Source organism: Mustela nigripes, chromosome 17, assembly GCF_022355385.1.
Source record: "Mustela nigripes isolate SB6536 chromosome 17, MUSNIG.SB6536, whole genome shotgun sequence".
In the NCBI taxonomy this organism is placed as follows: domain Eukaryota; kingdom Metazoa; phylum Chordata; class Mammalia; order Carnivora; family Mustelidae; genus Mustela; species Mustela nigripes.
Window position 1 is genome coordinate 9,173,309 of NC_081573.1, and position 15,450 is coordinate 9,188,758.

General features: G+C 40.4%; 1 protein-coding gene across 6 annotated transcripts in view; it reads right to left on the reverse strand.

Moving 5' to 3' along the window:
* The window catches only part of LOC132005343 (zinc finger protein 226-like), a 45,842-nt gene that overhangs the window by 17,109 nt on the left and 13,283 nt on the right, over nucleotides 1–15,450 (reverse strand). For 2 of the 6 annotated variants that reach the window (XM_059382355.1, XM_059382354.1), the window contains exon 5: nucleotides 8,472–13,808. The exons of the other annotated variants lie outside the window; for them this stretch is intronic. In XM_059382355.1, the coding sequence (XP_059238338.1) occupies nucleotides 11,947–13,808 (1,862 nt within the window). In that variant the 3' untranslated portion in view covers nucleotides 8,472–11,946. Of the gene's footprint in view, nucleotides 1–8,471; nucleotides 13,809–15,450 lie in introns of those variants that run through there. 6 annotated transcript variants of the gene reach the window in all.

A 15,450-nucleotide genomic window follows, 5' to 3' on the forward strand; every position in this document is an offset into this window, starting at 1 on the left:
CTATAAATTTTAATGTTAGTGCCACATTCATCTGGGCTTTCTATACACTTAATCATGTTATTGTAGGTAACAACAATTTTATTTCTTCTTTTCCCGCCTGTACACCTTCTCTTTACTTTCCATTCCTGGCGAGGATCACTTTATTTCCTCTAACATATTTTCAATTTTTATTTATGTCTTAAGTAAACCAGAGATGTACTCACACAAGTAAATACATTAGTATCTATCTCTTACTAATAAGAACTTTTTTGTAAATTCGTCTCCACCCACAACGTGAGGCTTGAACTCACAACTAGGAGCTCAAGAGTCACATGCTTCAGCACCTGAACCAGCCAGGGGCCCCTGATAACATTTTTAAAGCCTAAATATATTATACAATTATACATTTAAGAAAAGTAAAAATATTTGTTTAATAACAATTTATACCCAAGCCCTGATTTTTAAAAAATGTTGAATTGTGTTAAATATGACTAATTAGACTAATTTTTTTGAATCCAGATGTTAAGAAAAAAGAGCCATGGGGCACCTGGGTGGCTCAGTCATTAAGCATCTGCCTTTGGCTCAGGTCATGATCCCAGGACCCTGGGATCGAACCCCACATCAGGCTCCCTGTTCGGCGGGAAGCCTGCTTCTCCCTCTTCCACTCCCCCTGCTTGTGTTCCCTCTCTCGCTGTGTCTCTCTCTGTCAAATAAATAAATATATTTTTTTAAAAAGACCCATACATTTGATTTTATGGATATCACTATTAAATAGCTCTAAAATGATGTGCTTTTCATTTTTTTTTTTAAGATAAGACTGAATTCATGGACAATCACATTATTTTCCCTACACTTGGAATATTTTGGATTTGGCTAATTGCCCCAGCAACATTGAAAGCTATATCTCAATGGAACAATAATTACAAGATTCTTGTGTCTTTTTTACGTATCTGTGTTCTAAATTCTTCTGGGAAATCATCCTCCAAGAACCATGCCTGACTTAATGCAACATGGCACAGAGAACAGATACAGGCTACTTTCTTCTTTCCTTGTTTGCATTACATATTCTGATTATTGATACCTTGTCAGTTTTAGAAATTACAAATATCCTTTCCTAACTGGGCACATATTTTTAAATTTTGTCTATTGTGTCCTTCATTGAATAGAAATCATTGATTTTAAAATGACCACTAATTTTTTTTCTTAATCTCTGTCTTTTGAAACTCCTCAGGCAAAAATATTTCTTTGTGCTTGTTTAAAATTAAATTTCTAGACTTGTCTTTCATATGTAGGTCCTTTAAATGTTTTGGAAGCTATGTAAGTACATCTTATTATACGAGGATTCACTTTTTTAAAAAAATATTTTATTTATTTATTTGACAAAGATCACAAGCAGGCAGAGAGGCAGGCAGAGAGAGAGGAAGGGAGGCAGGCTCCCCACTGAGCAGAGAGCCCGATGTGGGACTTGATCCCAGAACCCTGGGATCATGACCTGAGTGGAAGGCAGAGGCTTAACCCACTGAGCAACCCAGGGGCCCCATGGGGATTCACTTTTATTTTCTCCAAGAAAAATTCTTTAAAAATGGACAGTGATATGTGGAGAGCCATGAAATAGATGCAAGGAGTCACGTATGCGGAGGTGCCCGGGGATTGAGGAAGCGAGACTGATTGGCTGGCTGCAAGCATGGGTGAGCCCGCGCTCGCAGCGAGATCAGGGAGAGGGGCGTGGACTAGATCGGTGATTGGCCGAGGTAAAGGATATAAAGCAGAGAGACTGTCGGGACAGTGAGAGAACTAATAAAGAAGCTTGCCACCCATCACGTTTGCGGGTCGTTCTTGCCGGCGAGAGCGACAAGTGGTGCCGAAACCCGGGAATTCGCCCGCGTCGCAAAGAGGTGATCGAGGTAGAGCAACGATAAGGTAAGGAGTGCACCAATAACTGTCTATTGACAGGGAGGTTCCCTGAAGACGATCGGAGGTAAGGTTGCTTATAAGGCTCTTCAGGGACGATAGAGAGAAAGTTTTCCCAGGATGGGAAACGAGATTGCTAGGTGCAGGATGGAGGGCCCTCTAAAGGATATCCTCAAGGCTGGCACCCCCTTAAAGACGAAAACAGCCCGCTCTTTCTTGAGAGAAGTAGGAGAAGTTGCCCCCTGGTTTATAGAGGAGGGGCTCCTGAATGTGCCACAGTGGGAGCACCTGGGGGAGGACTTGAAACGCCCATTTGTAACCTCGGGAACCCTTGCTGTGTGCTCCTTGGTGAGAGTGTGTTTACAATCTACTCGAGAGCCCTTGAAGCAAGCAGTGCAACAGGGAGGGGAGGTTCTGGAGCAGGTAAAGGAGGAGTCTCATAAAGGATCTTCCCAAGACTCCGACTCTGAAAGTGAAAGTTCGGAAGGACTCTCAGATAGCGAGTTGCAGGAAATAGGGGAGAGAGAGGCAGATAAGAAGGAGAAATCTCCCAGTCTCCAGGCATTACAGGATTTGGAAGCCATAAGACAGCAATTCGAGAGTAAGGAGGTGGAGTTGCAGAAGGCATTAGAGGAATTAAGAATGCAAGGAGAGGTAATGGCGCAGCTGAAAGCAGAAGCGGAAGCTGCAGCTGTGGCGCAGATTGGGCCAACCTGGCCAGAGCGGTTTTAAGATCACGTAGGCTCTCGATTTGAAACAAATGTTACTTGCAATTGCACCTCAGCTAAGCACATAAGTTACTCACCAATGCCCGTCTGTGTTAGAGCTCCCTTTCTCTTCATAGTTTTTAATGCTTCTACTATTAACAAGTCATCTAGTCTCTCTTGTGAATCCCAGAATTGTCTGCTATCAGAATGTTGGAACGCCACGGTGGGAGACTCGGCAGTAATAGCCAAGATACCGACGTATATCCTGATGCCAGTACAGGTGAACCCCGACAACCTGCCGGTGCTGCTTCGACATAAACGAGACTTTGGACAACCTTGATACAGACTGCAGCAACACTCAACAATGTCACCGGGAGGGTAGCTGAAGCCCTTGCAACACAAAATCAGATTAATGGACTGTTGGGTGTATACAAAACCTGCCTGGACTCTGTGTCACCCCGGTAGCTTATAATAATTTGTCTCACGCCGCAAATTTATCCAAACAACTGAGCCGCATGCTCAATGGTTCCTGGAGCGTTGAATTCCAGAACCTGACCAAACAGTTGCGAGCCCAAATTGTTATCATAAACGCCACTAAGGTACCCATTGACACTGTCCATGATTGGGTTGTCATGCTACAACAATCACTCTCGCTCTTCAAAAACTGGGCAGGCATAGGAGCCCTCGTTATATTAATGATTCTGGCTCAAGTGCTCCTACTAAGATGCATCTGTAGAGTTGCGCGACGGCAGCAACGGCAGCAACAAGTTTTGGTTCAAGCTATGATGGCTCTAGAGGCTGGTACCTCTCCCCAGATATGGCTTAATATGCTGGATCGGTAGTCAAAGACGGGTAAGACCGACCCCACCCTATAGCAACCTAAGACAGGGACCCCTCGGCCAGGAGGGACACCCGATGACGGGTAAGCGTAGGGAGTGAGGGCGGCAACCTAAGACAGGCACGATCCCCGCCATCATATATAAATAAAAAGGGGGAGCTGTGGAGAGCCATGAAATAGATGCAAGGAGTCACGTATGCGGAGGTGCCCGGGGATTGAGGAAGTGAGACTGATTGGCTGGCTGCAAGCATGGGTGAGCCCGTGCTCGCAGCGTGATCAGGGAGAGGGGCGTGGACTAGATCGGTGATTGGCCGAGGTAAAGGATATAAAGCAGAGAGACTGTCGGGACAGTGAGAGAACTAATAAAGAAGCTTGCCACCCATCACGTTTGCGGGTCGTTCTTGCCGGCGAGAGCGACAGTGATATTCATGGTTTTAAGATTCAGTATCATAAAGATGTCATACTGTCCCCAAATAATCTGTAGTATCAATCAAACCCCAATAACAATACAGTATTTCCCCCTGGAAACTGCTAAGATGATTATAAACGTTATGTGGGAAATAAAAGAGCTAAGAAAAGTTGAAATAATCTGAAATAAAAAATGAAAAGGAAAACTTACATTAATCGACACTAAATCCTATTAAAAATCCACAATATAAGACAGTCTGGAGTTTGCTCAGGGATAGACAGGCGAGGGATGCCTGGGTGGCTCAGTCAGTTAAGCTGCTGCCTGTGGTTCAGGTCATGATCCCAGGGTCCTGGGATCAAGTCCCACACTGGGTTCCTTGCTCAGAGGGGAGCCTGCCTCTCTCTCTCACTCTCTCTCTGACAAGTAAATAAGTAAATAAATAAATAAATAAAATCTTTTAAAAAAAGAGGGATAGACAGGTGAGAATAGAGATAAAAATCTATATTGAAACAGACATTATACCTGACGTGTATAAAGAAAACAATGCAACAGAGAGGGTAAAGAGGTCTTGCAACTTCTATATATGGTTCTTGGTCAGCTGGGTATCTCTATGGGAAAAAAACACTGGTCATTGTCTCATAGGATATTAAAGTAGAAATTCCAGAAGTCTGCAGATTTAAATTTGAAGAGTAGACAATGATAATGTAGGAAAAACAAGAACAGATTGCTTACCTTGGAGTAGGAAGAACTTATTTTTTTTTTTAAGATTTTATTTATTTATTTGACAGAGAGAGATCACAAGTAGGCAGAGAGGCAGTTACCTGCCTCTCGAGAGAGGAAGGGAAGCAGGCTCCCCGCTGAGCAGAGAGCCTGATGTGGAGCTCAATCCCAAGACCCTGGGATCATGACCCGAGCCGAAGGCAGAGGCTTTAACCCAATGAGCCACCCAGGCACCCCTAAGTAAGAAGAACTTCTTAATACAAAAAAAATCACACAATGTAAAATAAGAAAATTGAAAAATTATACTATTTTAAAGTTAAATACTGTTAATCAAAACATACACTAATAGAATGAAATGGCAAAAAGTCAGAGATATTACCAAACATGTATGGAACAAAAGACTCTTATGTAAAATGTAAGACTTCAAATCAATAAGACAGGCATCCCAACATAAAACATGGACAAAAGACTTAAAGGGTGCCTGGGTGGCTCAGTTGTTAAACATCTGCCTTCAGCTTGGGTCATGATCCCAGGATCCTGGGATTGAGCCCCACATCGGCTCTCTGCTCAGCAGGGAGCCTGCTTCCTTCTCTCTCTCTCTGCCGGCTTGTGATCTCTCTCTCTCTGTGTCAAATAAATACATAAACAATCTTAAAAAAAAAAAAAGACTTAAGTAAACAACTCAGAAAAGAGGATGTCAAAGTAGCCAATAATCATGAAAAGGTACTAAATTCCATATCATAAGGTAAATTCAAATTACATTATTATGAGATACCAGCACATTCTGATCAGAAAGTCTAAAATTTATTTTTTTTAAGATTTTATTTATTTGACAGACAGAAATCACAAGTAGGCAGAGAGGCAGGCAGAGAGAGAGAGAGGAGGGAAGCAGGCTCCCTGCCGAGCAGACAGCCTGATGCAGGGCTCGATCCCAGGACCCTGGGACCATGACCGGAGCCGAAGGCAGAGGCTTTAACCCACTGAGCCACCCAGGTGCCCCAAGGCTAAAATTTAAAACACTGAAAAAACCAAATGGGTAAAGATGCCAATGTTTGCATATCACAAGTGAGAGTGTAAATTGGTATAACCACTTTGGAATACTGTTTGAAAGTACAAAAACAGTACTACAAAAAATAAACTACAAAAAAATAAACATATCTATCCCACCCATATTAATTTTCCTCAAATAAATGTATTATACATTAAAAACAAGACACGTTTTAGACTGTTCATGTCAGTACTCAGTGTGATATCCAAAAATTGGAAATTACCCTCTATCCATCAACAATGGAATGACTAGATCATGGTACATTTACACACTCCAATAATATCCAACAATGAAAGTAAAGTTCAGTTCTCTGCTCCCAACAATATGTTGATGAACATCATGATATGATGTTGAGTGAATGAAGCCAGATATAAAATACATACTCTTTGTTGTACATAGAGTATGACTCCATTTCCATAAAGTACAAAACAGGCTTGGGGCACCTGAGGGCTCAGTGGGTTAAGCCTCTGCCTTCCGCTCAGGTCATGATCTCAGGGTCCTGGGATCGAGCCCTGCATCAGGCTCTCTGCTCAGCAGGGAGCCTGCTTCCCGTCCTCTCTCTCTGCCTACTTGTGATCTTTCTCTGTCAAGTAAATAAAAAAAATAAAATCTTTAAAGTACAAAAGAGGCTAAATGAATTTCTGCCACTATGAGTTAGTGGCTACCACAGGGTAAAGGAATTAACTGGAATGAGCCAAGAGGGGTGTTTCTAAGATACTGGGTTTGTCCTGGTCCTCCAGGAATTGGACACCAAGATGCTAAGCAAGACTTTTTTTTTTTTTAAGCAAGACTCTTAATGAACAAATATTTTATTAGTCAGGGGCCTGGGTGGTTCAGTAGGTAAGCGTTTGCCTTTAGCTCAGGTCAGTTCTGCATCAGGCTCCCTGCTTGGCGGGGAGTCCGCTTCTCCCTCTGCTCCCCATCCTCCACCAGCTTGTGCTCACTTGCTTGTGTGCACTCTCTCTCTCACAAAAATAAACGAATAAAATCTTTTTAAAAACACAAATATTTTATTAGGGCTAACATCTGTGAGAGAAAATGATAGGGAGCTTGGGGCAGAGGCTGCCTGAGCCATGAGATCATGGTACAAGTGTGACCCTGAGTGAAGAAATCTTGGACGGAAGATTTGGTGACCATCCTAGAATGCCTTGTAATCTAAGTAAAGTTCTCCAAAGCTGTCAGAGTCCCTAAAAAAAATTCACTGTATAGAGGAGTCCAGCCTCCAAGGATCTTAGGATTCTTATTGTGTTGACCAGGAGCAATCATGGTAAATCTCCCACCAGATTTGTGTAAAATCTGGTTTGAAATCAGATTTGTGTAAAATCAGGTCGTAGATTTTAGAACACAGCAGCAGGAGTCTTTGGTCAATTATGTTCCCTTGAGTCAATTAATTGTGAAGCAGGAAACTGTCTTATCTGATATTCCCCCATGATTAGATTTGATTGTCTATTTTTTGGCAGTAATAATGGTGAAGCAACATCCTATCAGGAGGCCTAAAATGTTGGTTTGTTCTATTATCAGTGAAATGAACATCTTGGCTGAGAGTATTAACTGGATTTCGCCATTATAGACCTTCTCTGTTTTCTTTTATAATTAATAATACTTTATGGAGAGACATTTTCAACTGTGTAGAAACCATCCTGTTCCTCAGGAACTTTAAACTAATAAGCCATACCTTCAGTCTTATGGGTTGGGAGGACAACAAATAATTTTTTTTCATCTCCTGAGTTTTCTGTAACAAATTCCCTGACAACCTATTATGGTATCTTACAACAGCAAAACAAAACAAAACAAAACAAAAACAAAAACAAAAATCAAACAAACAAAAAAAAACCCCAAACAAACAAAAAAACCAAAAACAAACCAAAATGAAGGCACTGGGTTTTTGACATCATGTATGCTGAGAAATTTAAGACAGAGCTGAGACCACTATCTTTGGAGAGGCCTGCTGGCAAGGCTCATTCTTGATCAGTATCTGGATACTTGGATTGCTCTGGAGGATTCCTAATATTCACTAAGAGTAGCTCACAGTGCCTAAACTCTGTGCAATGTGGTTTATGCTGAATATCTATTTTCCTGCTGAGAGTCTCTAATTTTGGTACATGCTGGGCAGAGAATGCCTAAGTGACCAGCCCCCCAATAAAAAAAATCTAGGGCCCTGAATCTCTGGTGCATCTCTGGTGACAGTTACATGTTATCACAATTTAGTGCTCAAGAAACCTAGTACATTGTGATTCCATAAGGAGAGAACTCTTGGAAACTCACACCTGACATCCTCCAGATTTCATTCTACCTACCTTTCCTCTTTTGCTTTGTATCCTTTCAGTGTGACAAATCGGTTGTGAGCACTCCTAGTGTCTCGTGAGTACTCATAGGGAATGAAAGCACATGGAAGTAGCCGTAGGAACCCCCAACATATCACACAAATTGAGACAACACAGACCTTAGTAAATACCTAGCATCCTATGAATGTGTGGTCCAGAAAATCAGTTGTGGGAACCTCTCTTGACTTAATATTATTTGCTGAGTAAAGCCCTTTAATCCACTACAATGAAAAATCACCATTGTGTCTGACTATGGAATAGCATTCAAACCTGCTCTTCATCTTTATTGGTTCCACATCCAGAGGGTCAACGTCTATTATTTTATGATCTTTCTTCATGCACACCTTTTTCGAAAAGGACTCTTTTGTTGTTGTTGTTAATGCCCCCACAACATATGTTCATTTTGCTTTAGCTCCAGGATCTTCCCACTCCCTGTTAGGAATTTATACTTCAAGCGGAGCATGCACTTATTACAAAGATACAACTGCTAAAACTCATGAAGTTATTTGTCTATGTAAAACAGTCAGAGAAGCTCTTGGCTTTGAAAATTGGCTTCCAGAGCCCATTCTTTAATTTTGATCTTATGTACGCCATATGATAATATAGAACCCTTACAATGGCTTAATTTAAAGGGATAATTACCTGGTACATTCCTAAATTCTATTACAGTAATTTACTGCTTTGATAATATTCCATATTCAATGAAAAACTGAAACATAAATGGAAAGATAACAAGGATGGAGGAGAGAGGTATTTTTAAAAAATGGGAAAAGACCACAAAATAAATGCTCCTTGCCAAGGAAAACCACCATGGAACAGCATCCCTTTATACATTGTCTTATACATGTACACATATACACACGCATGCACACAGAGACAGACTCACAAGTATTTATGTTTGATTATGCTATGAAAGCTACAATCTATGATTTTCAAAGCCTAACATGTATTTCTGTCATTAGTTATCTGCCATAATCTTAATGGCTTCACGTTAACATAGGAATACACCAAAACTCAAATTCCTACATATGTGTACTTACTCCCATTTATAAAAACTCAGTGAAATCATCAATATGGTGCTCATCTTTTTGGTATTTTAATCTCATAATCTTAATTTCCAAATATAAGATTTCCAAATCAAAGAGACATATTATCTATATTGACATATACTCCTTTCCCAGAAAAATGCTTCAGAGCTTCCAATAGGGAAAAGCATATAACTATCAATCTTGCCTCAAAAAATACATTTGATAAAATTATCAAATTCCCACAAATTTGGGGGGCATTCTTTTCATGGGTGTGGGGAATACAATACAGACCCTATGTGAGAAGTTTTGATAAATACTACAGTAATTAGAAGACAAACATTTTGAGTTGGGATGGAAATGCAGTTAGAAATCACCAATTCAAGGCTGATTAAGAAAATTGTTGGGGCGCCTGGGTGGCTCAGTAATTGTGTGTCTCCTTTGGCTCAGGTCATGGTCCCAGTATCCTGGGATTGAGCCCCACATCAGCCTCCCCGCTTGACCAGGAAGCCTGCTTCTCCCTCTCCCTCTCCCTGCTTGCATCCCCTGTCTGTCAAATAAATAAATAAAATCTTTTTAAAAATTGTTATTGGTAACTACTGGTGACACTTTCAAAGTGTTACAATAAATTCCTGCCTTAACATTGATAGATAAAAAAGGTTAGGTGTGTGAAATGCAGTTAAATCCTAGCTAATATAAAACATTTTTCCAGTTTGTACTGTCAGAAAAATTACAAAAGATAGTTCAATATACACTGTATACAATCCTTGGAAAACCAGACAAGGGCCCAGATAAGAATCCAACTTGAGAACAGAGGCTGTGGGAAGAGAAGAACCAACTGTAGTAATTACATTAATATTGTGGATTTAAGATCAGGTGGTTTTCTACACTTCCACAAATGTTCATTTTCCTGAATTAATTTTATTTTGCAGGTTTCCTCCTCTGGATCAATCTTCCTATGTTTGTTTAACATACAAGCAGTGAGCACACCTACAAGTGCTAGTCAATGTTAAGGCTGTGTAGATCTTTTAAAACTTTTATTTAAATTCCAGTTAGTTCACATACAGTGTGTTAGTTTCAGGTGTACAATATGGTGATTCAGCAATCCCATATATCACCCAGTGCTCATCGTTTAAGTGCTCTCCTTAATCCCCATCTCCCAAACCACCTCCCCTCTGGTAACAGCTTGTTCTCTATATAAAGAGTCTGTTTCTTGGTTTGCCTCTCTTTTTCTCCCTTTGCTCATTTGTTTTGTTTGTTTTTTAAGATTTTATTTATTTATTTGAGAGAGAGCATACAAGCAGGGGCAGAGGGAAAAGCAGACTCTCCTGCTGAGCAGGGAGCCTGATGTGGGGCTCGATCCCAGGACCCTGGGTTCATGACCTAAGCCAAAGGCAGATGCTTAACTGAGTCACCCAGGCACCCCATTTGCTTTGTTTCTTAAATCATACAGTGAATCATACAGTATTTGTCAACTTATTTCACTCAGCATAACAATCTCTAGTTCTACCTATGTTGTTGCAAATGGTAAGATTTTATTCTTTTTTTATGCTTGAATACTATTCATTGTATATATACACATCTTCTTTATCCATTCATCAGTTGGCGGTGACTTGGGCTCTTTCCATAGTTTGGCTATTGTAAGTAATGCTGTTATAAACACTAGGGTGTGTGTATCCCTTTGTATTAGTATTTTTGTATTATGTGGGTAAATACCTAGTAGTACACTCGCTAGATCATAGGGTAGTTCTACTTTTAACTTTCTGAGGAACCTCCATACTGTTTTCCACAGTGGCTGCACCAGTTTGCGTTCCCATCAATAGTGCAGGAGGGTTCCCCCTTTCTCCACATCCTCGCCAAAACCAGTTGTTTCTTGAGTTTAGCCATTCTGACAGTCATGAGGTGCTATCTCATTGTAGTTTTGATTTGTATTTTCCTGACAATAAGTGACACTGAGCATCTTTTCAATGTGTTTGTTGGCCATCTGGATTTCCTCTGGAAGAAACGTCTACTCATGTCTTGTGCCTATTTTTTAACTGCATTATTCATTCTTTGTTGAATTTAATAAATTCTTTATATATTTTGGACATTAACTCCTTATCAAATATGTCACTGGCAAGTATCTTCTCCCATTCAGTAAGTTGCCTTTTAGTTTTGATTGTCTCCTTTGCTATACAGATTTTATTTTGATGTAGTCCCAATAATCTATTTTTGCTTTTGTTTCTCTTGCCTCAGGAGACCTATCTAGAAAAAAATAGCTACAGCTGATATCAGAGAAATTACTGCCTGTGCTTTCTTCAAGGACTTTTACGGTTTCAGGTCTCACACTTAGGTCTTTCATCCATTTTGAATTTATTTTTGTGTATGGTGTTAAGAAAGTAGTCCAATTTCATTCTTTTGCATGTGGCTGTCCAGTTTTCCCAACACCATTTGTTGAAAAAAATATCTTTTTCCCATAGCATATTCTTTCCAGCTTTGTCGTAGATTAACTGACCATATAATTATGGGGTCATTTCTGGGTTTTCTATAGTTTTATTGACCAATGTGTCTATTTTTGTGCCAGTACCATACAGTTTTATTTCTTGAAGTTTTGTAATATAACTTGAAGTCCAGAATGATGATGCCTCTAGCTTTTGTAATATAACTTGAAGTCCAGAATGATGATGCCTCTAGCTTTGAGGGCTGTGTAGACTTAGCAGCAAAGTCCCTGCCCTCGTGGAGCTTACATTCTAGTGGGTATCAGTTCTGGTATACCCATCATTATACTTGTGTTAAAGGTCAGACCAAACTCTTTTCCTAAGTACTACTACCCCCTAAGTGATTCTGAACTAAGACTCACTACACCACTTACAGGGTTTCTCCACTGTGTTATCCTGTGAAAACTGAGATATGTTCAATTATTGCTTAAATACCAACTAAACTAACACAAGTGTTTTCTCTCTTATGAGACTCAATGATGACAGGAATTCAGGGTTTTGCAAAGCATCATTTTGAACATCTTTCTGATGATTCTTTGATGTTCTTACTACTCTTCTTACTTTCATAAAATGTACTACCACCATGAGTTTTGCGATGATGTGAAAGTTTTGATCGCCAACGGAAGCTCTGACCACACATCTCACATTTGTAAGGTGTCTCCCCCGTGTGAACCCGCTGATGAGATTGCAGCTGTGAAGAGTGGCGGAAGACCTTGCCACACACATCACATTTGTATGGTTTCTCTTCACTGTGAACACTCTGATGAACCTTCAGACTTGAGGCCTGACTGAAGTGCTTACCACACTCCCCACACTTGTACGGTTTCTCTCCCGTGTGGACCCTCTGATGCATGTCAAGATTCAAGCTCCACTTGAAGCCCTTCCCACATTCCTCACATTTGTATGGCTTTTCCCCAGTGTGGACTTTCTGATGGGCTTGGAGGTGTGAACTGCGACCGAAACTCTTCCCACACTCTTCACATTTGAATGGTTTCTCTCCACTGTGGATTCTCTGATGGGCCAGAAGATTTGCAGCCTGCCTGAATACTTTCCCACACTCTTCACAATTAAATGGTTTCTCTCCTGTGTGGATTCTGCAATGAATTTTGAGATCTGCTCTACGATTGAATCCCTTCCCACACTCGTCACATTTGTGTGGTTTCTCGCCAGTATGGATCAGCTGGTGAATCTGAAGTCGGGAACTCTGATTGAAGCCCTGTCCGCACTCTTCACACTTGTAAGGTTTCTCTACGCTGTGGGTCTTTAGATGGGATTGAAGGTATGCTCTCTGACTGAAGTCCTTCCCACATACCTCGCATTTATAGGGTCGCTCTCCCGTGTGGACTACCAGATGAACTTGATAACGGGTTTTTGTACCGAAGTTCTTCCCACACTCATCACATTTGTATGGTTTCTCTCCTGTGTGGACTCTCTGATGTGCCTGAAGATTTGAACTCATAGTAAAGCCTTTACCACACACTTTGCATACATATGGTTTCTCTCCAGTATGGATTCTCTGATGGGCCCGAAAATGCGAAGGCTGAATGAAGCCTTTCCCACACTCCTCACACTTATAAGGTTTCTCTCGTGTGTGGCCCTTCTGGTGGATATGAAGATTTGAGCTACAAAAGAAACACTTCCCACACTCCTCACATTTGAACAGTTTTTCTCCTGTGTGGACCATACAATGACTATTAAGTGATGATCTACGTCGGAAATTCTTACCACATTTATCACATTTGAAGGGTTTCTCCCCAGTGTGGATTCTCTGATGTTCCTGAAGATGTGAAGCATGAATGAAGGCCCTTCCACATTGGTCACAGTTATAAGGTTTCTCTTCCATGTGCAATTTATAATGAACATTAAGTGCTGATCTACGACAGAAGCCATTCCCACACTTCTCACATTTGAACGGCTTCTCCACAGTGTGAACTTTCTGATGAGTTTGCAGACATGAGCTCTGGCTAAATTCCTTACCACACTCATCACACTTGTAGCGTTTCTCTCCCAGATGAACTCTCTGGTGAATATGAAGTGCTGAACTATAACAGAAGCTTTTTCCACACTCACGACATATATGAGACTTCACTCCTGAGTGTGTTTGTTGATGAAGATCAAGGCTGGAGACATCACTGAAATATTTCTTAAGTTCACTAGACTGATCAGGTTTCTGGCCTGTGTGAGTTACAGACTGTCCTGCCCCAACCTGTCGGGGTGAATCACCTTGTTTGGGGATCTGGGAACTCTTTATCATGGAGCCCTGACACCTGGTTAAGTCACTTGCAATCTGTTGCCAGATCTGCCAGCAGGAAAGCTCTTCAGATGGTTCTGTTTCTAAAACAGTCTTCATCTTACTTTGGATCTTTCCTCCTGTAGAGACAGAATGCAAAGATGTGGACAACTGAAGACTCTGTTCAGTGTTTTCAAGATTTCACATTTAGGTGAAAGCATAAAACTTTAATGAATCCAGAGAATATTCAGTTGGTCTTTTCCACTGTGTATCTTATTCTCTGGTTTACATGTATATGAAATCCAAGAGGGGGTCCAGTGGGCTTCTATCCACTATGCAAGTACACACCAAGTCTCCTTTTTTTTTTTTTAATTTTTATTTATTTATGAGAGAGAGAGAGAGAACAAGCAGGGAGGAGGGGCAGAAGGAGAGGGAGCACCAGGCAGGGGGCCCAATGTGGGGCTCAATCCCAGGGCCCTGGGATCATGACCTGAACCAAAGGGAGACACTTAATGACTGAGCCATCCAGGTGCCCACACACCAAGTCTCCTAAGAGAGGTATAAGTTAGATGTCAAAGACTTAATTCAAAAATTGTAAATATGATTCAAACTGTGAACCTACGGCCATTTCCACTGAATCTGAAAGTCAGTGTACAATCTTGAATAGTAAATTATGTAGTTAAAAAATAATGGAAACAGAAACATTATATAATAAAATATGAATCAACTAGAACTTCGGAAAAGCAGTAACCATCAAATTGGGGGTTCATGTTATATATCCTAATATCAAATACCTTGAAATACTTATATTTATATATGCAAAGTATTCCTGGAAATTCTGCACATTTACCTAATCTTTCTGTTTTAACAGACATTAAATGAGTAGGCTACTATTATACAGTTCTGACCACTTCTAATAATTTAAGTTCAGAGATGTATTTTCTAAAAGGTTTATCCCATTGGTATTCCCAAGTCTCTATATTTATACAAAAGTTATCTGAACACTGGAGATTGTTTTTTCACTAACCTTTTCAATCAGCTTAAGAACTCAATAATAAGGAAAAAAAGAATGTGGTTAAAAAATGAACCAAAGACCTTAATATACACCTTACTGAAGAAAATATACAGATGAGCCAATAAAAATATTGATTGATTCACAGACCTGTACCCCTGGGGATAAAAATATATGTTTATAAAAAATAAAAAATTAAAAAAAAATATTGATTGTTGTACCAATAAATCAATAAGTATTGATCTACTGGGCCAATAAAAATACAGATGTTCCACATCTTATGTAATCAGAGAAATGCAAATCCAAACACCGAGATACCCTACACACATACTAGAATGGCCAAAATCCAGAATACCAACACTATCAAATGCCACCAAGATGTGGAGCAACAGGAATTCTCATTCTTTACTGGTAGGAATGCAAAATGGTATAGAGCCACTTTGGAAGAGTTTGGTTGTTTCTTTCTTTTTTTTAGATTTTTATTTATCTGAAAGACAGAGAAAGAGAGAGTAAACACGAGCAGGGGGAGGGGCAGAGGGAGAAGCAGACTCCCTGCTGAGCAGGGGGCCCAATGCTGGGCTCAATCCCAGGACTCCACAATCATGACCTGAGCCAAAGGCAGACACTTAACCAACTGAGCCACACAAAGTACCCTGAGTTTGGTGGTTTCTTACAAAACTAAACACACTCTTACCATACTCTCCTGCTATTGCACAATTTGGAATTAACCAAAAGGAACTGAAATTTTAAGCCCATACAGAAAACTATAC